At 38.8% G+C, this 25,113-nt stretch overlaps 3 protein-coding genes across 4 annotated transcripts in view; 2 read left to right on the top strand and 1 right to left on the bottom strand.

The window, feature by feature from the left end:
* The window catches only part of LOC145985177 (uncharacterized), a 70,660-nt gene that overhangs the window by 38,179 nt on the left and 7,368 nt on the right, over positions 1–25,113 (bottom strand). For both annotated transcript variants that reach the window (XM_083118875.1, XM_083118876.1), the window contains exon 2: positions 4,695–5,241. In XM_083118875.1, the coding sequence (XP_082975001.1) occupies positions 4,695–5,218 (524 nt within the window). In that variant the 5' untranslated portion in view covers positions 5,219–5,241. The remainder of the gene's footprint in view (positions 1–4,694; positions 5,242–25,113) is intronic.
* Positions 12,343–12,909, top strand: LOC145985581 (uncharacterized). The gene has a single exon (XM_083119651.1). The coding sequence runs from the start codon at positions 12,343–12,345 to the stop codon at positions 12,907–12,909; it is 567 nt and encodes a 188-aa protein (XP_082975777.1).
* On the top strand, positions 13,108–13,914 carry LOC145985580 (uncharacterized). Its single transcript, XM_083119650.1, has one exon. It carries the CDS (start codon positions 13,108–13,110, stop codon positions 13,912–13,914), a length of 807 nt encoding a protein of 268 aa, XP_082975776.1.

Raw genomic sequence — 25,113 nt, 5'->3', positions numbered from 1 at the left:
ATTATGGTTGACGAAACTTGTGACATATCCATCCGTGGACAATTAATATTCTGCATTCGAACTGTGAATAAAAATTTTGATATTTTTTAGGAATTCATGGGCTTTTATGAGATTCCGAACACTGAAGCCAAAACTTAAAAAATGGAGAGTGAGTCATTCATTAATTTATTTCAGTGATCAGAGGCCCCCCCCCCAATAATTTTGGCAAGTCGGCACACCTGACTGGAGACATACATATATGTGGGTTGTTTGAAAAGTTTGGTAACGGGATGGCACCACATTTTATTAAATGGCATTACTGTTAAGAAGAACCATTCTTCAAATGTCCCATGATAAAGTTTCTGCGAGATGTGACGTGTAGTTTGTTTTTTTGGGAATCAACTGGATCGACCACTCTTTCAACAGCCGAGTTTGGCGGGGGAAAAAAGTGTTCATTCACCAGCAGAATACACAGTTCACAATCAATTGTCCCAATGGGCTTGGAACTGATTTCTCATCCACTCTATTTTCCAGACTTGGCCAGTGTGATTCCATCCTGTTTCGAAACTTAATAATTTGTCTCAGTGGGAAACATTTTTGTGGAATAAGGATGCCACAAACGCTATCAGTACGTGTTTACAAGTTTCATTTTTTTATTATTCTGTAGAGTTGCAAAAAAGCCGCCTTTTTTGAAAAAAAAAAAATTTTTTTTGTTTTTGTTTGGCTTTTTACCAATTACAGCTAACCTATTTCGGAGCGATTTTACAATACCGGACCCCTCCCCAATTTAATAATATTTCGCATACTCACTAATTGAGGCCTCCTACTCACGAATTCGAAGTTAAAATTTGGCGGTCACGTTTAAAAATTGCAAAATAAGCTAAATTGAGTGATCTGCAATCGGCATGATTGCTCATTATTTACCGGAAAATGTTGTAAATAATGAGCAATCATGCCGATCACACACCATTCAATTTCGCTTATTTTGCAATTTCTACACCTGACCGCCAATTTTTAACTTCAAATTCGTGATTGGGAGGCCTCAATTAGTTGAGTATGCGAACTTCGAAGCACCCGTACCGATCGATGTATGTCGAAGTCGGTTTTTCATGGCTGTATCCCAAGAAATGTCATGAAAATTGCTGTCAACATTTCCCGCCAATTCCGGGCTCTGCCCCTGGGGTAATAACCTGGAACCGCTATCGCAGCAACGCCTCCGCTTCGCTCCGCACCGGCTACCTGCCTGTCTCTATAGATACGTTGGTAAGGAATTTAAATATTAAAAAAATGTAAGTTTCGTAGCACGTAGAACTCCAAAAATTACTTTCCGGCCTCCATAATTTCTTTCTTCACACTTTTCTAACCTAACCTTACTGAGAATGTTCAGTGCAGCTATCAGTCAATGGTTTTCCGGTAATTGCAGCAACGAACCTAAAAAAATTTTACTTTCGTAGCACTTTAACCACAAATGTTACTCACCGAAGATGCCATTTTTGTATCCTGCAATTTTACGATCCATGCACTGTTGCCAAACTCACCTGTAATCAAATCAGTTCGCATTCCACATCCTCTTCTACATCGTGATTGTCACTTTCACTTCAGTCCTTCGTCCTCGATGCATCCTCCTCCACACTCCATCTAACGATCTGTGCAACATTCACAATTTTTTGCTGCTCTCTTCCACCATTCTAACACGATCCGTGCTCTCTGAGTATCAAATCAACACTGTGCCAACGCTGTAGACACAGTAAGTCATAGCGAACGTCAATTGTTTATATCAACAAATATGGTTTCGATACTTGTACACGGAGAATGATTGTGAGAATCGAAGAACTTCTTTTAGAACTTCCGCATGTTAATGATCAGTTTCTGCACTTGACTGCAACATTTTAACCTTAGAAGAACCACCGCGACTAAGTATTTCATGAGTATAATTAGTATTATGGAAATTACAGAAGGGTATTTCAAGTATCGCTAAGTTCCTACGGGAATCTTCAGGAAGAACTCATTTGTTAAAACAAATGATAGAAGAAATGTTTCCTGGCACTAAAAGTACAGCAATTAAGATGTTATGGGAAACCCGCTGGGTAGAACACCATGATGCGGTACTACATTTCCTTGAAGTACTACCTTTTTTGCTTTGTGTCCTTTATGAACTAAGCTTCAAAGCAAGAAGCACTGAGGTAACATCTACAGCTCATTCTTTAGCCCAGTCAATTTCAAATTTCGAGTTTCTGATCAATTTGAAAGTATTAGCAAAATTCCTGTCCATTACTCTTCCTTTGTCAATCCAACTACAGAGCAAGCAAATGGATTTAACGCAATCATCAAACTTGGTTCAGCTTGTTTACTCGTCTCTATTGGATATAAGAAAGAACAGTGCTCAAGAGTTTGATAAAGTCTTTCAGGAAAGTAAAGCACTTGCTGAAGAGCTGAATGTTGATGTAAAAATCCCAAGAATTGCACAGAATCAAAGACATAGGTCAAATATTCCCTCAAAGAATGCCATCGATTATTTCAGATGTGTTGTGTTCATCCCTTTTCTGGATTGTTTAATATCTGAATTTGATTATAGATTTCAAAGAAACCAAATTGAAGTCTTAAGCCTTCTACAGAAAGTAATTCCAAAATTCACTTTTGAAGAAGATGATCCAGCTAAAGATATAATTAAGCCAGCTAAATTTTATGAAGTTGATGTGCAGTCCATTTTAGCATTAGAAGGGGAACTCAAGTTATGGAGACAATTCTGGTTATTGGAAAAATCTACCCCAGATAATCCAGCAAAGGCGTACAATTTTTTTTCCTTGTGTCCCAAAATTAGAAGTTTGCTTCACCTGTTGTGTGTGATTCCAGTCACAACTGCTACAGCACAAGCGTTCATTCTCCAATCTGCGAAAAATCAAGACCTACCTTAGATGTACAATGGGTAATGCATGATTGAATGGTTTGGCTCTCCTGAACATCCATAAAGACAAATACGTAGTGAAACCAGAGGAGGTTATTGACATATTTGTAAGGAAACATTCACATTCACATACAGTTACAGTATTTGTAGGGTGAGTTAAATGTCTTTAGTAAGTTCCAATTATTTGACGATTGAAAAGTTAAACTGGTGTCCAAATTAATAGCAGCTTTATCAAGTATCATGCATATTACTGAAAAGGACTCGGGTGCTACATTAAACTAATTATAAAGTAAAAAATAATTAAGAAATGAAGTAAAACAGGCTGTTTATAATATGAAAATACTTCTGTAACTTCTGCGTTCACGAGGAATACGCTATATATATTTTTTTTTACAATGTATTTTTTAAATATATTTGTTCTTAATAACTTGGCTGCATGTACAGATGACTGGAATTGGTACTTAAAGAAATATTAAAGTATAAAAGACTTGTTTCACCATGGTAAACTTTAATTTAAAGTAGTACTGTAATCTGCATTAGTATTTATGTGTACACTTTTGGAAATTGGTGCCTCCCCAAAAAAACTGAATCCTGGATCCACCCCTGGGCACAGGCCACACATCACCCAATGTAAATCTCTTTGGAATGCCTAAGCCCTCAAAGAGTTGTTGCACCACGAAGTTCACTAGTAGTAACTCTCTTAAGTGCAGACAGAAGGGAAAATTTAGTCTCTTTAATGATAATTTCTCAACTTAAGGTGAAGAGTGACAGTTTCGTACCAGGTGTGTATTTATTTCAATATCATCTCAACAAGGTAATTTGAAACAAGATTCCTGGGTGTAAAAGTTTCATGTCGTCAAACAATTTACTCTCTGTATACTAAATTTCAGGAGACAGAAAGTGTTCAAGTCAAATCCACACACCCTTGAAAAACTGAAATGCAACACCTGCCATGAAATTACCAACATTAATCAATGGGAACTGCAGCGAGTTATGGGTAACTTCATCAAGAAGTGTCAAAAATGTGTGGACAACAAAGGTGGCCAGTTTCGGCATTTCAGTTTCTTTCACAAATTGGTAAGCAAATAAATCACTCTTTAAACTAGTTATGGAAACTTGCACGCTTGATTCACAGACAGTCTATAGTGCCAACATACGGTTGCAAGCACAAACCCCGACATTGAAGTATACACTTCAATGGATCGCTCTGTAAAAAGAGTGCAAATACCACTACTTTTATTTCATAGCCCTTCCGAACATTCTTTATAAAAAAAAAAAAAAAAAAGAGGCATGGTAACTTCAGTGCTTTATAGTGATAATGCAAATTTAGTTAAGTCAGATATTGACACAAAAAAGTACATTATATGAATTACAAGAGTTTTTCAGACTTGCAGTGCAAAGGAATCTTGGTGACAACGTTTTTTATGGTATATGTATATATGAAATTAAGAAAAAGTTTCAAAATGATACGTCAATTTGACTCTGAAATACATTTTTCTTCTGTTAACCACTGCAGGCTCCACTATGGCCTTGGCAATGACCAATCCGTGCAAAATTCTGAAACTTCAGTCTCCTGTTTCTCAGTAAGTGTGAGGTCTATAGAAGAAACATTTTTGCATGTGTTCATACCTTTGTAGTATTAACGAATACACTAAGTTTCATTAAAATCTGAATTGGTGGGTGTCACGGCCTGTGTGATTTGACATGAAATCACACACTATGATACACTGATGTTAATAAAATGGAACCTAAGGGAAAAATCATTTATTTTTTAAAAAAAAGAACATCAAAAACAAAAGTAGATGCATACCTTGGAACTGAAGTTGTCCGAGATGCATCATTGCTTGATGCTTCATCTGCTGACGACTCCTCCATCTGTTCTGCATCTGACTGATATTCACCATCAGAACCTTCATCGTCGTCACACACTACACTTTCATCAACATCATCAGAACCTTCAGCATCACCATTCTCTTCACTTCCATCACTATCATCGGGACTTTCATCATCTGATGACTCGCTTTCCATTTCATCTGAATCGGTCTCCATGGAATTTCTAATAGTCTGTGTCCTCTGTTTCTTCCCCCTAGGTGTCAACACATTTAACGAACTTCTTTTTCCAACATTTTCATTAGAGAAACTTCCATCCAGAGACTTCCGCTTTGAGCCTCTCTGCTGAAGATTGACCTTGAATGAACCCCTTGATGTATTCAATTTTAAGGAACTGTTACCCTCCTTATTACTGGGAGACTTGTTTACAGGAACAGTCACATTCTCAACTTTATTTGCCTTCCTTTTCTTCAACTCTTTACATAACAAAAAACTTCTTCCCATGTTCAGTCCTTATTTGAAAGCATCTGTAATGAACACAGAAAAATATTATTAATTACATACATACATACATACATATGTGTATCAGTACAATGTTGCAGTAACTAACATACGGGGGGAGGATGGAGAAAAATTTACGGATGGAAGAGAAGGTACGACATACTTGAATTACAACACATTATTATTAGCAGTTATGATTTTAGGCCGATGTGAATTTTAAAACGAAACCTTTCTAATGCAAGAATGTTTCTTTACCTTTAGAATTTGAAGCATTAGCAGTAGAGCTGAAGTTTTACTTTTGGATGGAAAGTATAGGCTTTCACAGAAAGTACAATTCTTCAAAATTCACCTTCATTAATGTGGCAACATAGCACTTGAGCTTTGGTGGAGAGTAGCCAGTTTTAAGAAATATATCTTTACCAGATGTAAAACATTGGACTGAAAGATTTCCATTATTGCACGTCAGAAAATATTCATGGTTCTGCACAGGGTTGATAAAGGTCCAGGAACCCATAGATTCTAATGAATTCTAGTGGGTTCCGCTGCAGGAACGGAACCTTTATTTTTGCACAATTTAAATTCGGTACAAGTTACGAATTGTCTCATTGAAAAAAGGTTCCTGGACCATATTTAAATTCAGCCGAAAAAAGGTTCCTCAACTGTATTTAAATTGCTCTCGAAAAAAGGATCCTGGACAGAATTTAAATTGATCCGGAAAAAGGTTCCTGGACCATATTTAAATTGATCTGGAAAAAAGGTTCCTAGACTGAATTGAAATACTTTAAACATAAAAAGGTTCTTTTTGCAAAATGCAATAGGACCATGTGCAAGTGGTTTCTTGCAGAATCATCTTTGTGCTTTAAAACACTTTTGTCCAGTTGCTTCATAATAGTCTGTTCGATAATCAGTATTTTACATCAATCCAAAAAGTACTGTGAACTCTCTGCAGAACCTATAATGATCATGGGCGTCGCCAGAAAATTTTACAGGGGGGAGGGTCAGGCAAATTATAAAAGTTGAATAGTAGAAAAATAATATTATTACCATGGTCATAAATGTTATTATACAATAATAAATATTATAAACTAACAAAAATAAATTTTACTTGCAATAATAATAATTATTATTATTATTATATAAATGGGGAGATTCGATCCACCAAACGAGTGAATACCAGCACAAATATTTTCCATTATTTCTTTTGCATTTTATTCAGTTAGTATCTGAAGTGCATTTTGATATTAACTTTTGTACATCTCGTTCAAGAATAGGCTTTAAATGTTAAGGGAATTATTTTTTCACAAAGTTTGTTGTGTGACCTCTCAACTACAACTGTAATTCCTTGAAAACTGTAGAACCATTTCTTCTTTGGATGAAATGGTAGAATATAACCTTGTTCGTGTATTTTTCACAATGTTTTCCATCCAGTGGCGTACGCAAGGGGGGGTTACGGGGTTTAACCCCCCCCCCCCCTTGAGCTTGTGAAATATTATGAAAAATGCTGTGGAAAAAAAATAAATGGCCAATTTTTCACAGTCAAAGATCTGGGACAATAATATTACTATTACTACTTCTACTACTACTAATAATAATAATAATTTGAATTATTATTTCCATGCAGCATGGAGAAAAGCACAGCATTCCAAACATACGCGTCTTTCAGAGTGATGCCTTGAAAATAAACACGAGTTTATGAGGTTAGGTTAGGGTATATGATTTAAAAGAAAAAAAAAAGCTGTTTTGTATCTCAGTTCCAACAATGTTCAATACACTGCCGTACGCAGGACTTTTTTTTCGGGAGGGGCTGGAATAGTAAATGTGGATAGCACATGGCTTCGTTTTGGAGGGCAGGATGCATATAAAATATTTCGTATTTTTGGAGCTTTTCAGTCTATTAAAATTGTATTCAAAGACAAAAATGGTAATCAGGATTCACTTTAAAAGAGGTTTCGCATTTCACATTTTGATTTTTTAAAGTTCTTAACAAATATTTATTTGAAAATTCACCAATTCGCCTTCCTATTGTATTGTTTACCGCAGCATGTTTGAATGTCTCTCTTTAAAATGTGTCACCTTGTTGACTAGACAATTATTCAAACGACAATAAGCTTAACTATTGTAAAATGTTTTGTTGGTAAGAACAGGGAGACAATCCAGATGTGAATTATCAGGGACATTTGTGTGGGGAAGAAGCCGGAAAAATTCCAACCAATTTTGGGAATCGAATCCGGATCTCCCGTGTGATTGTCACTTGTCAGACGCTCTACCGACCAGATCACCGCAGCTCCTTGGATGAGTTCCATACTTTGATTATTTCAATTTATTTTAATATAGTTTCTTGTATTTATGGATCTTCTTCACCCTTGAAATGTCTCACCTCGTTAACCAGACAATTATTTCGTAACAAATAAACAAAAAAATGCTCCCAGGATTTGATAAAAATCGAATGACTAGAAAGTAATTTCGTTCTATTGCTTTCATAAATACTATATTTATGTAGATCTCTACTACTTAATAGTAGTAGCGGTGGTATTAGTAGTATTATTAATATTAATTTAGCTAATTAATTAATTATAAGTATTATTAATTAATTGTGATTATTATTATTTAATTAAAGTATACTAATAAAATAATGGTAATGTGAATTTGGAAAAAAGTTTTAGAAATAACACCCCCCTTGATGAAATCCTGCGTACGCTACTGTTTCCATCTGATGCATTTTTACTTTCATTATTTTCTTGGAATACTAACTAAATGAACTTTATTTCTGTTCTTAACAATAAGAGTAACAAACTTTCGACTTTCTTGTATCTTTAAATGAACAATGTCAATTTCCAGGTGGGTCCGCTGACCCGTTCGACTCCAACTCCTGATGCCCATGATAATGATATAAATCAAATTTAAATATGTGATAAAAGAGGATATGAAAATTCTTCCCCTGTCAAGTAACAATGTGAGATGTGTTGCATGTAATTTGCAAGTTATTTAGGTGTCTAAATGCCAGAAAAATGCACTATTTCTACACTATGATCTCCTAACTACAATTTCCTGATATGCAAGGTTTAAAGGCTGTGATAGCTGCTAATGGTATGAAACCATCATCATCTTGTCAAAGTTTCACAGAAATGTCTATGAATCAATTGCTATGTTTGCTACCATACTCACTGGAATATATATTTTCCCTTTTCCACCTACATCAGATAAAAATAGGGAAATAATTGTGTTGAAGCTAGGGTGACCATACGACCCATTTAGGAGACATGTTTCAGTAAGCCAGTCCATATTTTAAGAAATCCTAAATATGTCCCATTTAATATAAGTCTAGAAGTTAGCTTGAAAATGAAATTTTAAATTTAAATTTCATGTTAAAAAAGAATCTGACGGATTTTTTTTTAAACTAGTATCACGACAACACTGTTTCAAGTAATTAATAGAAATTTGTTATTTTTTTGTATTTAGCGTCACTTTTCTACAACTTTTGGCTAATTGCGTATAACAATCAATATGCTACAATTTCGTCGAGAAGATTCGAGCACACAGCAGTTTACGTTTTAAGGTAGCTCGTGTCGCAGTTTTTACTGTTTTATAATATGGGATCCGTAATTGCTAGAGTAGTGAATAAGGAATGTCAAGAAGCATGTGTGTATATATAGTTTCAATGCGGGCCTGCACCAGAAATTTAAAATCCTTTGTCTCAACCTAAAAAGTATACAACACAAACTCAAAAGACAATTCCTAATTAATTAGTGAATGTCAATATATTTTCTAGTTCAGAAGATAAAACAAAAATGTTCGATCAGTTGCAATTTGTAAGAGGAATTGTAACATAACTTCAAAAAGACTGGAAAGAAAATAAGGTTGGTTTGTGTGATAAGTGGGTACAGATTTTTTTGTAAGTTGGAAGTGGGTCATTCCATGACAAATCATCACAAAAAAATGAACTTTTCAACCCGACCATCTCAGATTTTCATGAAATTGGGTAGGATGGTAGAGGACATGAAGTAACTTGAATGTGTAAAATTTTAGCCCTCAGTGATACACGGTGTTCGTACAGCAGAGTTGCAAACTTCATAAACAATATCTAATTTATGCTTACATGGTCAACAACAAACAAAATTCATAACTTTTCTTTAAATTATGGTATAACTTTCATCTTGGGCTAAATTTGAAGCTAAGGGAGCATAGTTTTTGTAAAAAATATTATCATATGAAAATATTGAATTTCCATTTCAAGGTCACACGAAGTGACCTTTGACCTTGCTTACCTAATTTCAATAATTGTTTGAAACTTGCTTTTTTTAGTGTCTTCATTTTCTTAAAAAAATCTTCATACGGATGGCAAGAAGTGGTCCATTTACTGTTGTAATCCTTTGAAGAAACTGTTGTAATCCTTTGAAGAAAAAGGGACACTGGTGTAGTAAAGATCTGAGGAATGTGGCAGCTTGGATGATTTCTTTAAATTACGGAATTGAAGAAAACATGAAAATTTGCACTTCCTGTAGAATGAAGGTGGGAAAGGAAAAGCAGGCTATCGTTTCAGAAAAAGAAAATCCTTCAGGGCAAGATGATAATGCTGGTCCTAGTTGCAGTAATCAAGATTCAGAATATATGGGTGTTGATACAGGGTTCAGCTACTTAACTGCTTCTTTGATCTCTCTTGGTGAGTCTCCAGTGAGTAACAAGAAACTGAAGAGTTCGAAAAGGTATTGCAGGGAAAAGATAAAGAAAATAAGAAATACTTATACCCAATTCCTTTTTAATGCAGAAGGTGATAAAGATGACGAAGAATGTCACTGTAGCAATTTAGAATCAGAAATCTTTGAGCAACTTAAAGAGATTTAAAACTGCAAATAAAAGTGAAAGGTTTCATGATTTTGTCTATTTTGTCCAAAAGTTGGTCATGTGGAAAAATTGAAAAGGAGTTTGGTGTTAGTAATTACATAGCAAGGAAAAAAAAAAAAAAGTCACTCTCTCCAAAGAGAAGGGATTCTTGTCAGTGGCGTATGCTGGTTTTAACTAGTGGGTAATCTCCGACACTTGATTCATCCACCCACTCCTGAAGTCTCCCTGCAAATTTACCTCAACATCCATACAGGATTTATGAATATATGTGTGAAAAATTTTACCTTATTGTTGCGACCACTGTCGAATAATTGTTGTGATTGCACTTGCAGTTAATCTACGTTTAGAATTTCAAATGATAAAACAAGAGAATATAATAAATCTATAAGAAAAAACCTGTAACAAAGAATATGAAAGGAATGCGGTAGTGAAATAAAAACCCTCAATATTAATTTAAGTGTAAAATTCAAGTTACCCCAGTACCCAGTCACTCGTGCATTCCCGATTTTTGTTTTTATACACGGAAGTTTAAGTTCAAGATCTATGGTACAAGAGATGCTACTGACCTACCTACATTAACTATTTGAAATTTCTCCGGAAAAGATCCCGTTCCAAATATTTTCGCACGCAAATATTGTATTATATCCATTCATTGCCTTTAACTTCAGCGAACACAGCACTAGCACAAATACTAAACCACTAACAGCTAAACAAATATTAAATTCTCGAATCGCTACAACACGCATTCAATTCCCTGCGCCAATCTTCTATTGTGGTTCCTTCCTGCTTGACACAGAATTAAATTCCCTATGGATGTTGAAAAATTCCCTTTCCCAGCTTTATATTCCCTGCGATGCGCGAGGTTCTATAAGTTGGAATCATTGCGTTTTTTGTTTATATATTTTACATTCAAACATCTTTTATCATTATGATCATTGTTAATCTAAAGAGGGGGGAAAAGCAACTTAAATTACCTAATATATGTGTATATATATATAATTTATTTCTGATAGCCACCCAGCATCGAATAACATGGGTACATGGGGGAAACCCTGGGGGGTAAAGGCGGTCAGGGGCGTGATGCTGATCACATCACCCCCACTCATGACCGGATCAAGAAAGTGTCTGGCGTTACCCCCACACCCCCTATACGCCTTCATGGCGTGGTGCTAAGCACAGGGGAACACTTTACCTTTTTTTTTTTTTTTTTTTTTTTTTTTTTAGCTTTCCCTTTTAAAAATTATTCATTTCTGTGAAAGAAGTACTCTCACTGGTTTTGAAGGCTACAAAGAAAGTAATCACGCATTTTAAAATACAAAAATGAAAAAAGTAAGCATATAAATAGTTTAATTACTTCATTAATCGATTGATTAAACTGTTATTTGACGTCGCTTTTCTGCCGCTTTTGGCTAATCACTACGAGTGATGATATGACATTGATGAAGGGACATTTACAAAGAACACCCATGCCTAGACCGGTATTCGAACCCTGGAGCTCTGGTGTCGTAGGGAGCTGTGCTAACACTTCGCAATGGAGGTCGGTGTAATAGTTTTTTTTTTTTCCTTTGACAATATCTGTTGAAATAGCAGAGATCAGGAAGACAGAAGCAAACGTAAAATGAGAATTTTCATAGAATTGGTTCGCAAATGTTGTTCAGATTTCTCTGTTTTTCGCGCATTTTCAGATGTATTTTCTCTTCTTTCCTTTTCAGTACGTAATTTGTGAACCCAAAACCTGTTTCCTGATAAATTTCCCTGTCGTAAACAACACAGCTCCTACGATACAAAGGCCATCGGGGAAGAATGGCGGAAGAGGGTGCCAGCCAAGGGAACGGCAAAGGCTCTGGGGTGGAGAGTGCGACCGATGGACTCTTTCCAGAAGGAGCTTACCCTTGCCACGGAATAACCGCGCCTGAGAAGCAGTGTTTCCTTCCCCTCCCGTCAAGGGTTTTAAAGGGAGCCGGTGGAATCTCACCCTGACGTCACCAGATTCCACCAGCTGGAGAAAAAGCCTCACGGACATTCCGCGGCAAACGGTTGAAAACATTCGCGCGCTGGAAGCAAAGAAATATGTGATTCAAAGATTGGTTCGGAAGAATATTGCGAAGAAATAAAAAACAACTTTTTAAAAAATTATAGACGGGTCATCTCCGATTACCTAGGTGACCCAGAGTATACGCCGCTGATTCTTGTCCTCACCTGACGACAGACCTGGAAAAACTTTACCAGAAGAAACAGCTTCAACAGTTAAAAACTTTTACTGCGGTGATGAAGTTAGCAGGCAAATGCCTGGCAAGAAAGACTATACACACAAGAACAACCAACGAACAAAACCGGATCCACCTGATGACCAAGGAGACAAGAAGATAGCTATCGTCCCATACACCAGTAACCTCTCTGCAGTCATCAGCCGCATTCTCTCAAAACACAACATCAAGACCATCCACAAACCGCCATCGAAAGTCAGAATCCGACTTCGAAACCCCAAAGACGAACTAGGACAGAAGACACCTGGGATTTACCGTATCACCTGTGCCTGCGGTAAAGCCTACATTGGACAAATGGGGAGGACAATCGAACAGCACTGCAAAGAACACGTCAGCTACATAAAGAATTTTCATCCGGAAAAATCAGGGTTAGCAGAACATTCAATCCAGGAGGGCCATAAAATTGATTTCACAACCACCAAGATCATCAATAAATCATCAAATTACCGTGACAGTTTCATCAAAGAAGCAATAGCCATACACGGGGAAAAGGACAACCTCAACAGGGACACGGGACTTGAACTGGACCCAGCCAGGTTAGCGATAGTCGACTGGGAGTGTGGACGTCGGAGAAATGCCACCTGATTGGCCCGCCACCTACACCGGACCCCTCCCACACCAAATACATATAACGTCACCCTGACTTATCTCTGCATTCATTCTGCTCTCAAAAGCTTGGAAGCCTTTCCGGAAATCACCTGGCTGATTGCCCGAGAAAACCTTTTCAATATTCGCCGCTAGGAAAGATTCAAGAATTATTTCAGTCGCCTCTACAGGGAGGAAATGTTACAACGGATCCTCAGCTTTGAAGATCTACGCACCAAGAAAGCCAAGCTTTTGTCAACACTGGCATTCTTACAGAGATGCAGAGACAAGAATGTTGTACCCATCTTCGCCAAATTGAAATATCCGATCAAAAACACAACAATAGACCGGATACTAAGGCGCACCAGCATCACGTTGGTAAGAGAAAGAATTCATTTCACAAGACGTGAACTTGCATCGATAGACAGAAGCCTACTCCATATTCACCTGGAAATATCCTCTTCAGTGTCTCCGATGGACTGGGAATGGATAGACAACACCACCAAAGCCCGCATGGAACTACAAGCCAGCAAGACCACTGCCAAGCAGAGCACTAAATACTCTCGCCTAGCTTCATCCGACAGTCAACCGACAGCCGACCGACAAAACCGACAGAACACTATCCATCGCACCGTTGTCAACATAACGGACAAACGTTTCGATGAAGCCACGGTCTCCATCCTGTCTAAGGGGTTGAACTTCGCTCCCGCTCCTAAAACCATTCCTACCACAGACATAATCAGCAGCATCGAGCAAGCCGTAAAAGACCTACCAGTGACAGCCACCCAGGACATTCATCGAGAAGTATATGTGACCCTTAAAAGGGCCGCTCCGCCTAAACCGAATATCACAGCAGCAGAGAGAGCCGCGCTCAAGCAACTGAGAGAAGATCAGGATATCATCATTCTACCAGCAGACAAAGGAAACACCACTGTTATACTTGAATCCACAGAGTATGACAGCAAAATCACAGACCTTTACTCCGAGACCTCACAGCTGCAATAGAGAGGAAAACCAGAGCTCTACTGAAGAAATCCACACTGCCGAAAGAAACCGGGGACTGGATAACACCCAATAAAACAGTACCTCCACGACTTTACGGCTTTCCGAAAATAAACAAAACTGATGTTCCTTTAAGACCAATCGTCAGCGCAATTGCATGCCCTACCTACAGACTCGCCAAATTCTTAACGGCACAACTCCAACCTCTGACCGGAAAGTGCCAACACCATGTTAAAAACTCTTCGGACTTCGTCAAGATCCTTCAGAACATCAGAACTTCTCCCGGAGACCTTCTAGTGAGCTTCGACGTAGTATCGCTTTCCACCAAAGTGCCGCTTCAAGATTCTTTAATACTATTGGAGCAACATTTCGCACCAGATATCATTAAGCCAAGCGTCAGGTTAACCTTGCAGCAGGTTTTCACATATGTAGATCCAAACGTGCGCACAAGAATATAGTTCCACTGAGACGGGTTCTATTCCGACACAACTGCATACTTGCAAGAAAACAGTTATTTAATTTGTAAAATACAGACAAAATAATACATCCATTAGCAGGTGTGGACTTGATCGGTTGCAATCACTGTGCAGACGAACTTGGATCCGCAGATTCGCCAACTGGAGTTTGTATTGAGCTGAGGAATCCCTGAAGCCCAAGTGCGAGTCGAGCAAGACTGAATACGTTGCAGAGCGCGTGGAATCCGTGATACCAGTGTTGCACATCCCACTATTTTAACCCTATGTTTATTGTGATTAATAATCGTGCTATACAGCGGCGAGAATGGCTGAATCAAGCAAGGTCTCCTGTTCAGCGAGTGTTATTGTGGGCTTCATCGGAAGGGAAAAGCTCTTCAAATCAAGCAAGTTGTTTAAAATGCATAATCCTCCTTACGGAAACAAGATCAAAGTAAAACAGGGCGTGAGGTGATTTGCCGTCAATGGGCGCACGAACTGTATCCCGGGTGTTGAATGATTTGCGGTTTGAGTTTAGGAAGAGGAAACAATTGTTTGTTGTTTGACTACAAAAGAATGTCCCCGGTATTAAAAGATATCCCCGTGAATAGAAACATGTTTATTATTTGGAGCAGACGTGCTTTAACTCTGAGAGGGGCGTGGGCGTTATATTGATTTTTTTTTAAATATATATATCACCATGCAAAACCACCGCCAGGGCTGAAGAAACCGACGAGAAAGGGAGAGGGGAAGGGGGAGGCTTATTGTTTCACCCACTGACGGCAATGACGTCTTTGTTGAAGGCGCATATATTTACTTTTCCGTGCAAGGAAAGGGATGGATGATTAGCAAGAAATGGACAGACCAAGATTTGAATCCTGGTTTAGTGAAGTGATTCATAAATTGTAACCAGAATAATAGCAGCAGACAATGCACCTGATTGTATATATCCACAATAACAAATCATACTTTTTTTTTTGCTGGTATAACTTGAAGTGCATGTGTCTTACAGTAACAAAGGTTTTCATAAACGTATTTTTTTATAAACCAAAAACAATAATTTGTCATTAAATTCAAGAGGGCCTGTCGTTGTTTACTTATATCTTTGTTTATTTTTATTTTTGCATGCTCGAAATATACACACATGCTCATGGGCGTCCGGAAGGGGGGCAAGGGGGCCGTTCCCTCCCTGGAAAATGAAAGTCAACCAAAAATTATGTATTTCACACATATAATTTCATTTTAGCCACAATAACATGTGTTAATTACACTGATAAACAATGAAATACTCCTTTAAATAAAACTAAGTGATCTTTATGTATTGAGATGTGCTGATAACGAATATCGCATCCGTTTTCCTGTATCACCTAAATTTTTTGCAGAACACCCACATTTTATAGTTTTATGGATTCAGATATCCGCACCCTGCTCCGCATCCGGCTTAACGTTGGGTTCCTAGCAAATGGATAACAATCTTTTAGCGACCTTGTGTGTCTATTACTGGCACTTAATATTTCGTGGAGGAAACATCTGGCAGTAGAGTACTTTCCTGTTTCTCTGTTAAAATTTGTTCTTTTGTGGGTTACTCGAGTCTTAACTTCCTTTCCGATAACTTCGCGAGTAGCCATATTTTATGTTTGTGTATGTTCGAGAAATTGTGAATGTAATATTGTGTATAGTGAAGTGAAGTGTAAGTTGTATTTTAACAAAACGATAACAGCATTCATAATTGCTTTTTAAAGAAATATATTATAACTCAATTAATGAGTTCGCCATGTCACGCAAATGTGTGAATAACCCGAATTTGTTTTGTTATGTTTGCAGGGAATTTACTCCGAAGTCACAGAGAAATACTATCACTCCTATAGTGAAAAAAGCATATGAGTTGTATTTTGGAAGTAAAGTAGACGAGGGAAAAAGCTGGGCACCAGGTAAAATTTCTTGTAATTGTTCGCGAACTTTACGTGGTTGACTTAATGGCACTCACAAATCAATGCCCTTCGGAAACCCTGTAATATGGACAGAACAGAAAGATCACACTACGGATTGTTACTTCTGTTTAACAAACATAGTGGGATATAGTTCTAACTCATAACATTCTATATTTTATCCTGATGTTCCTTCAGCCAAGAAACCTATGAGTCATGATTTTATACCAATTCCTAAGCCTCCTAAAGAATGGACAGTGGATGAAACAGAACCAAGCAGTGCTTCTCCAGATGACGAACCTGGACCCTCATATTCAAACACCGATCCAAATTTTCCTGATCCAAATATACCTCACTTCATTTCCCAATCCGAACTAAATGATCTAGTCAGAGACCTCAACCTTTCTAAAGTTCAAGCGGAATTATTAGGTTCTCGTCTCCGAGGGTGGAATTTATTACAAGATGGTGTTAAGGTGTCATTTCGAAACGCCAACAATCACTGACAATTTTTTTTCTGTTGGTAATAAGTTAACTTACTGCAATGATGTAGAAGGCCTTCCGCAAGAACTTGGAAGGAGTCACAACCCAAACGAGTGGAGACTATTTTTAGATTCATCTAAGAATAGTTTAAAAGTAGTCTTGTTGCATAATGGGAATATATACCCATCAGTACCCCTTGCCTATTCTTCCACCATGAAGGAAATACATGAAAATATGGATACAATATTAAAAGTCATAAATTATGAAAAATATGGTTGGCAGATATGCGGAGACCTCAAAATGATTGGTATACTGTTAGGCATGCAATCTGGGTTTACAAAATTTTGTTGCTTTCTTTGCGAATGGGACAGCCGGGCAAAAGATAAACATTACAACATTGTCGATTGGCCCATACGAAAAAACTTAATTCCTGGAGAGAAGTGTGTTAGGAATCACCCTTTACTTGAGAAAGACAAGATTTTGTTACCACCGTTGCATATAAAGTTAGGGCGGATGAAAAATTTTGTTAAGGCTTTGGATAAACACTGAAGGTTTTGGGTACTTGAGAAAAACATTTCCTAAACTCAGTGATAGTAAGTTAAAAGAAGGCATATTTATTGGCCTGCAAATCCGTGAGATCATTCATGATGACAACTTTGTGGAATTGCTAACAGTAAAAGAGAGATGTGCATGGTTAGCTTTCAGATAAGTATGCTGTAATTTTCTTCGAAATGTGAAAGCTGACAACTACAAAGAACTTGTTGAAGTGCCATCAGTGCATGGGGTGCAATATGTCCTTGAAAATTCACTTTTTACATTCGCATTTGGACTTTTTCGCCCTTAACTTGGGTGCGGTTAGTGACGAATGCGGCGAGAGATTTCACCAGGATATTTCTGACATGGAGAAACGATATGCAGGAAAATCGGTACAGAACATGTTAGCAGACTACTGCTGGAACCTCAAGGAAGAAGTTTCTGGTGGCAGTTACAAACGGCAGAGTTCAAGAAAGAAATTTTGAAAATGTGAGTAAAAATGTGTTTCTTCCCTTTTTTTTGGATGAAATTTCTTCATTGAACAGTCAAAATCGGTCCTATATATATTTTTAAATTTGTTTATATTTCATAGTTATTCACTTCAATATTTAAATCTTATTTCATGAGCAATCAAACAAAAATAATTTCAAATTTCGATGTATTATTACAAAGGCAATTAAATTTTTATTAAAAACAAAAAATGAAAATCCAGGAAAAACGATAGGTGATACAGCATTTCTACTTTCAGATTTGGATTCAGCGGGGTTGAATTATAAATAATCACCTATTTTCGTTCAAAGGAGCAAAAAAAAGTTTGAATTTGTTCATCAGTGTTATTGCATTAACACAATAAATTCAAATTTAAGCAATGTTATTAGGGAACTACACTCTTTTCGGGGAAATGTGACTTGTTTGCCCCCCCCCCGGGGAAAAATACTCTCATGTTTCGAAGATATTTCGCATTTATATTAAGTAATGACACATTTTTTTAAATAATTTATGCGCCGAAAGTACTTCTAAAATGTTATGTTTCAGGAGACAAAAAGAAACACAAATATATTCCGCTTGACATGCATGCGGGTTTTGATGTGTTGTGCGGTTGGCAATACTGTGGATTTTCTCAGTGTCTGCGATGTAAGCAGCTCGGCGGTTGAGGCAAGACTGGCACGGAAGATTCTGTGCTCAGTTCCCGTGCGGATTGATACATAAAACCTGCTGCAAACTTAGCCTGACGCGCGGCTTAGTCTCTTCAAACATACCCTGACTTCAACATACTTCAGCTACAAGGACAAGTACTATGAACAGACCGACGGAGTGGCAATGGCATCCCCGCTCTCACCAGTAATAGCCAATTTCTTCATGGAGAACTTCGAACACAAGACACTCTGTTCAGCTCCACAGAAACCTTCCTCATTCTACAGATACGTAGACGACACCTTTGTCATCTGGCCACATGGTGAAGCAGCGCTACAGGCGTTCCTGGATCACCTCAACAACCAGCACCAGAACATCAAATTCACCATGGAGACAGAGATCAAAGGCAGTCTTCCATTCCTGGACATCCTCATTACACGCAAACCGGACGGGACATTAGGACACAGCATATACAGGAAACTCTTTACTTTGTTTCACCAAGCCATCACCATCAGCGACACAGAGCACCTGCAAGAGGAAATAAGACACCTACGCACAGCCTTCAGACAGAATGGATGCAGTGAAGGCATTATCAACAAGATGCTAAAGAAAGTAACACACAAGAACAACCAACAAACAAACCCGGATCCACCTGATGACCAAGAAGACAAGAAGATAGCCATCGTCCCATACACTGGTAACCTCTCTGCAGTCATCAGCAGCATTCTCTCAAAACACATCAAGACCATCCACAAACCGCCATCGAAAGTCAGAAGCCGACTTCGAAACCCCAAAGACGACCTAGGACAGAAGACATCCGGGGTTTACCGTATCACCTGTGCCTGCGGTAAAGCCTACATTGGACAAACGGGGAGGACAATCGAACAGCACTGCAAAGAACACGCCAGCTACATAAAGAATTTTCATCTGGAAAAATCAGGGTTAGCAGAACATTCAATCCAGGAGGGCCATAGAATTGATTTCACAACCACCGTGATCATCAATAAATCATCAAATTACTGGGACAGTCTTATCAAAGAAGCAATAGCCATACACGGGGAAAAGGACAACCTCAACAGGGACACGGGACTTGAACTGGACCCAGCCTGGTTAGCGATAGTCAACTGGGAGCGCGGTCGGAGAAACGCCACCTGATTGGCCCGCCACCTACACCAGACCCCTCCCACACCAAATACATATAACGTCACCCTGACTTATCTCTGCAATTCATTCCCTGAAGATGAGAGTGACGTTAGCTCTCGAAAGCTCGGAAGCCTTTCCGGAAATCACCTGGCTGATTGCCCGAGAAAACCTTTTCAATATTCGCCGCCAGGAAAGCTTCAAGAATTATTTAAGAAAGACTATGTTTCCGTAAGGGACACTGATGGTAAACGTATCTAGATTCAAAAAAGATTGATCCTGGGAAATCTGAGAGAAATATTCAGACTTTTTAAATCTAAATACCTGATACTCAAGATTGGGTTTTCAAAATTTGTAGAATTACGACCAAAGAGTTGCATAATAGTAGGAGCCAGTGGTACCCACACTGAATGTGTTTGTACCACTCATCAAAATGTTAAACTATTATAACTGGAGCTCCTTTAAATAAAATAATTCTCCCATGCCACGAAAATCCATTAAAAACATACCAAGATTGTCTTTTAAAAATAATGTGTAGGGTACCACAACAGAAGTGTTTTCTAGATGAGTGTGATCCCAGCATAAATGATTTCAAGGAAGCCTTCCTAACAAGCCTTGGGGAAGAGATGATTGAAAATATAACCTACAAGCAGTGGATCGCTGTTCCTTTGAGACAATTAATAAATCCACAAAGGAATTTGTTCAAGATTTTTCAAATCAGTTGATCAACCTCATGAGACACGATTTTATAGCAAAACAGCAATCAGTATATTTTTCTGAAAACAAAAGTTCTCTAGTGCATGATGAAGCTGTGGTGACATGTGATTTTGCTGAGAATTAATCATTTATTTTGCAGGATGAAGTACAAGGGTTCCACTGGAACAACTCAATGGCAACATTTGTAGTATATTTTAAGGACAATGAAGATATTCTAAAACATAAGAGTTATGTTGATACGGTCCAGATATGGCTACAAGGCTTGGTCTTCACGGCCAAGAAGAAGAAAAATCACAAGCAGATATATTCTGTGTAATGCTTGATATCATGGGTTCAATGTATTTTGTATGTTTCGGACATAACGTCCAGTGAATATTAAATATGTTAATTGTCTACCGTCTGGTTATTAATCCACATTACCAAGTCCTTCACCCCGAACCCTATCAATTTGGCGCTGCGGACAGTGAACAGAAGATTTGAAGGATTCTAATCATATCGGCACGGGATTATAACAAGTAAGATTTCTGTAGCAAATCAACAAGACGGTCTTACATGTAACGTTTAAGTTTGCTAATTTTCTAAAAGCAAGTTTCAGTTACACATCGTAACTTTTATATTTTCCAGTTATTTCTATTACTTAATGTAATTTGAAGTTTCGATAACATGGCTCTCAACATTACATTCAGCGAATTTGCTGAAGAAAATGAAGATATCGAGAGTTATTTCATGCGTTTTGATCAACTCTGCCTTGCACAGAATGTGGCAAATGAAAGAAAAGCAGCAGTTCTATTAGCAGTCATTGGTCCTAAGGCTTTCCAAGTTCTTCGCAATATTACGGCTCCTGAAATGCCATGTAATCTAACATATGCTGTCATTCACGACAAAATGGTTCAGCACTTCAGGCCCAAAACAAACAAGTATACAGAGAGGTTCAAGTTTCGAAAATGTATTCAGTCTTCAGGAGAATCAGTTACTCAATTCGTAGTGAGAATCAAACAACAAGCAGCCAAATGTATGTATGAGCAGTATTTAGATGAGGCACTTGTTGAACAATTTCTTGTTGGTGTACAATCTGACAGTACTCGGAAAAGATTATTATCTGAAAGTGATCTTTCCTTTGCTAAATGTCAAGAAATTGCTTTACATTGTGAATTATTAGAACGAGAAATTAAATTATTCTCGAATAAGTACAATGCAGATTCTGTAACTTTTGCCACCAACTCAAGAAATTTGACGCGGATGAATCCAGATCGTCAAACAGACTCTTCAACGGGTTCACACTCGGGCGAAACGAGGCAGAAGAGCTACAATCAACCTCAGAACTCAACTGCTACCAAGCAAAATCCTCACTCCCAGTGCGGCAACTGCACAAAGAATCACTCACAAGGTCTATGCCCGGCAAGAAACGCAATCTGTAGCTACTGCAAACGACAAGGCCATTGGAATATACGATGCAGAAAGAAGCTGAAAGATAGAGCCATGAATAGAACGTCCAGTTCAACCTCACGGAGCACAACATCCGATGAGTTGTCTACGTTCAGCTTCAACCATCTCAACACTGATGCGCTCAGTCATCATTCCACTCTGGTTACTTCTACTCAACACATTTTGGAACACCAAATCAGTTCGGATAGCTTCATAATAAATCTCCAAATCAATAAGTGTATTGTTAAATGTGAAGTAGATACTGGGTCTGCTGTTACACTTTTCAACGAGAAGTATTTTGACCAGTTGTTTCCACACTATGTTAAATGTAATTCTAGCCTACGATTACGAGGTGTAAACGAAGGATATGTACGTGTTACAGCACAAACAACCGTCAAACTATACTTAGACAATAGAGATTATACTTTACCTGTCTTTCTCTGTCAGGAGAAACTTTTATATCCATTGATCGGTCGTACGTGGTTGGACATTATTCAACCATCTTGGAGGCGATTATTAGTTACAGCCAGTGTTCTTTCAACTAACACAGTACAAGGTACTATTACTAGCGCTGGTGCCGACGACCTAAGGCGAGAAATTTCTTCTAGATACGAGCAAATCTTTGATGGTGATTTGTCCAAGCCAATTGCACCTTATTTGGTCGATATACCACTGAGATCCAACTCTGCACCGATATTTCGTAGACATTACGAAGTTCCTTACGGTATTCGAGACCGTGTTCAGGATTCTATTCAAAATCTAGTGAAAGTAGGGTTATGGGAACCGGTCGAATATTCTGATTGGGCCTCACCACTTGTCGTTGTTACCAAGAAAGATGGCTCACTTCGTCTCTGCACTGACTTCTCAGGAACGGTGAATAAAATGACTGAAAACGTCAAGTTTCCCATTGCTAGAGTCGAGGATATTTTCTCTAAGTTGACCAGGTGTAAATACTTTACGGTAATTGACCTTCAAATGGCTTACGGACAGTTGGAACTTTCTGAAGCTGCCAAACGCATCACTGTCGTCAACACACCTTGGGGCTTATATAAACCTCACAGACTACCTTTTGGCATAAACATAAGTGGAGATCTGTTTCAAATGGTCCTAGCGAAGATACTAGATGACATTCCCGGAGTTTCCTTCTACTTTGATGACGTCATCATCGGAGGTGAAACTTTGCAAGAATGCTTCACACACACGTGTGATGTCCTGAATCGTCTGGCCAAACACAATGTCAAAGCGAGCGCCAGCAAAAGCCAATTCCTAACCTCATCTATCGAGTACCTAGGATACAAGATTGACATCAATGGTATACGGCCGTCAGACAAGAACTTGGAGGCCATCCTAAATTCTCCACCCCCTCAAGACAAATCACAATTACGTTCCTTCATCGGGATGATCAACTTTCATCGAAAGTTTGTACCCAACTTAGCTTCGAAACTTCACTTTTTGCTTTCTTTACTCAAGAAAAACGTCTCTTGGAACTGGGACGATAACTGTCAACACGAGTTCGACAGCATCATGGCGGAACTTCGACAGGTAAATCCTATTGTGCCTTTCGACCCAACGAAGCCAGTTGTACTTATCACTGATGGCTCTCCTTTCGGCTGTGGCGCACAATTGTGTCATCGAGTTGATAGCGGTTTACAGACCATCGCCTGCTCTTCTACCACCTTCAGTGAGACGGAGCGGAGATACTCCCAGGTAGAGAGAGAAGCTCTAGCCATAGTTCACGGAATCAAGCGATTTCACAAATTTTTACTCGGATCCAAGTTCGAGATTGTTACAGACGCACGTGCTGTAAAGTTTATCTTTTCTCCGGATCGAGCCATTTCGAAACATTCATCCAATAGATTGATGAGATGGGCTCTACTTTTATCTTCATACCAATATAATATAATTCATTCCAGCAAGGTAGAAGTAGCTGACATGCTAAGCAGGTTGCCTACGCAAACACGTGACACAATACCAGCTGGAGAAGAAGAACTTCATGCATATTTCGGGTCCATTGAAGACGCTGTAACTCCTCTTTCTCGAGACGCAATACAGAACGCCACTTCAGAAGACCCACTGCTCTCATTAGTTGTGTCCTGTGTAGTAAATGGTTGGCCAGATCAACTCAACACGTCTACTGAACGAAAGAAGCTCGCACCGTTCTTCGAAAGAAGAGCTCACCTTACGTACGAGCAGGGAACGCTCATGTGGTCGGGTAGACTTATCATTCCCACAGTTAAACGGAATGAAGTTCTTAGAGCTTTACACGATGGACACATAGGCTCAACTCGTATGAAAGAGTTGTGTCTATCCAGATTTTGGTGGCCAGGCATGTCAGCAGAGATTACGGATTTTGTAGCGAGCTGCAATACATGCCGAGCTAATGCTCCTAAGGTCCGCAACGGACCCGATTCTTCATGGCCTCTCGCTTCGTACGTGAACGAGAGATGGCATATAGACCACTTTTTCTTTGCAGGGCGTAAGTTCCTACTGATAGTAGACGCCTTCAGCAAGTGGACAGAAGTATGGCCTGTACACACATTGGACTCAAAGGAAACGATCCGCTGGCTTATGCAATCTTGCGCCACGCTAGGGTTACCAAATACTATCGTATCCGACAACGGCCCAACGTTCACTTCTCTCGAATTTCGTAACTTCTGTCTTAAGAATGGCATCAAACATGTTACTTCACCGCCTTATCACAGCCCTAGCAACGGGTTAGCCGAACGATACGTTCGTACTGTCAAAACCGCTCTGGTCAAGCTTATAACTGACAAACCCAATCTGAGCACGCTTGAACTTGATATGGGGATCGCCAACCTTCTTTTCATCCTTCGGAACACGCGACTGGGTGGAAAAGGAAGCCTACCAGCACTTTCGGTCTTGAAACACCAACCCAGATTTTGGTGGGAACCAAACAATGTGCCTCTGTCGAGTGAATCTCCGTTCAAGCCGAGGAAGTCAGCAAAGTTTCGGAACGACTCTTCGTCGAAATATGGTACTTTCGCCATCAACTCAGCAGTTTGGGTTCAATCACCTAAGCACGGTACTCCAAATTACATCCCAGGAGTTGTCATTCGTCGAATTGGGGATAGCATCCTCTACGAGATAATGTTGGAAGATGGAATCAAAAGAGTGGTACATCCCAGGTGGTTGAAGAGACGTGTTTCACGTGACACTACAGATGACGACGACTTCAACGTTACAATACCAAATAGAAATTCAGCCAACCCCGGTGGAACAGTACCAGAACCTACCCCAGGCAGAGCCGGATACCCAGGACCAGGTCCTAGCACACCTCACTCATCTCCGAGAAGGTCTACCAGGGTTCGCCGCCCACCAGATCGATACGGTCATCAGCATATCTGATTTTTTTTTTTTTTTTTATGGGACAC

The sequence above is a fragment of the Lepisma saccharinum genome, chromosome 3 (genome assembly GCF_977018435.1).
Source record: "Lepisma saccharinum chromosome 3, izLepSacc3.1, whole genome shotgun sequence".
Lineage (NCBI taxonomy): Eukaryota > Metazoa > Arthropoda > Insecta > Zygentoma > Lepismatidae > Lepisma > Lepisma saccharinum.
This window is presented reverse-complemented; position numbering and strand designations above follow the sequence as displayed.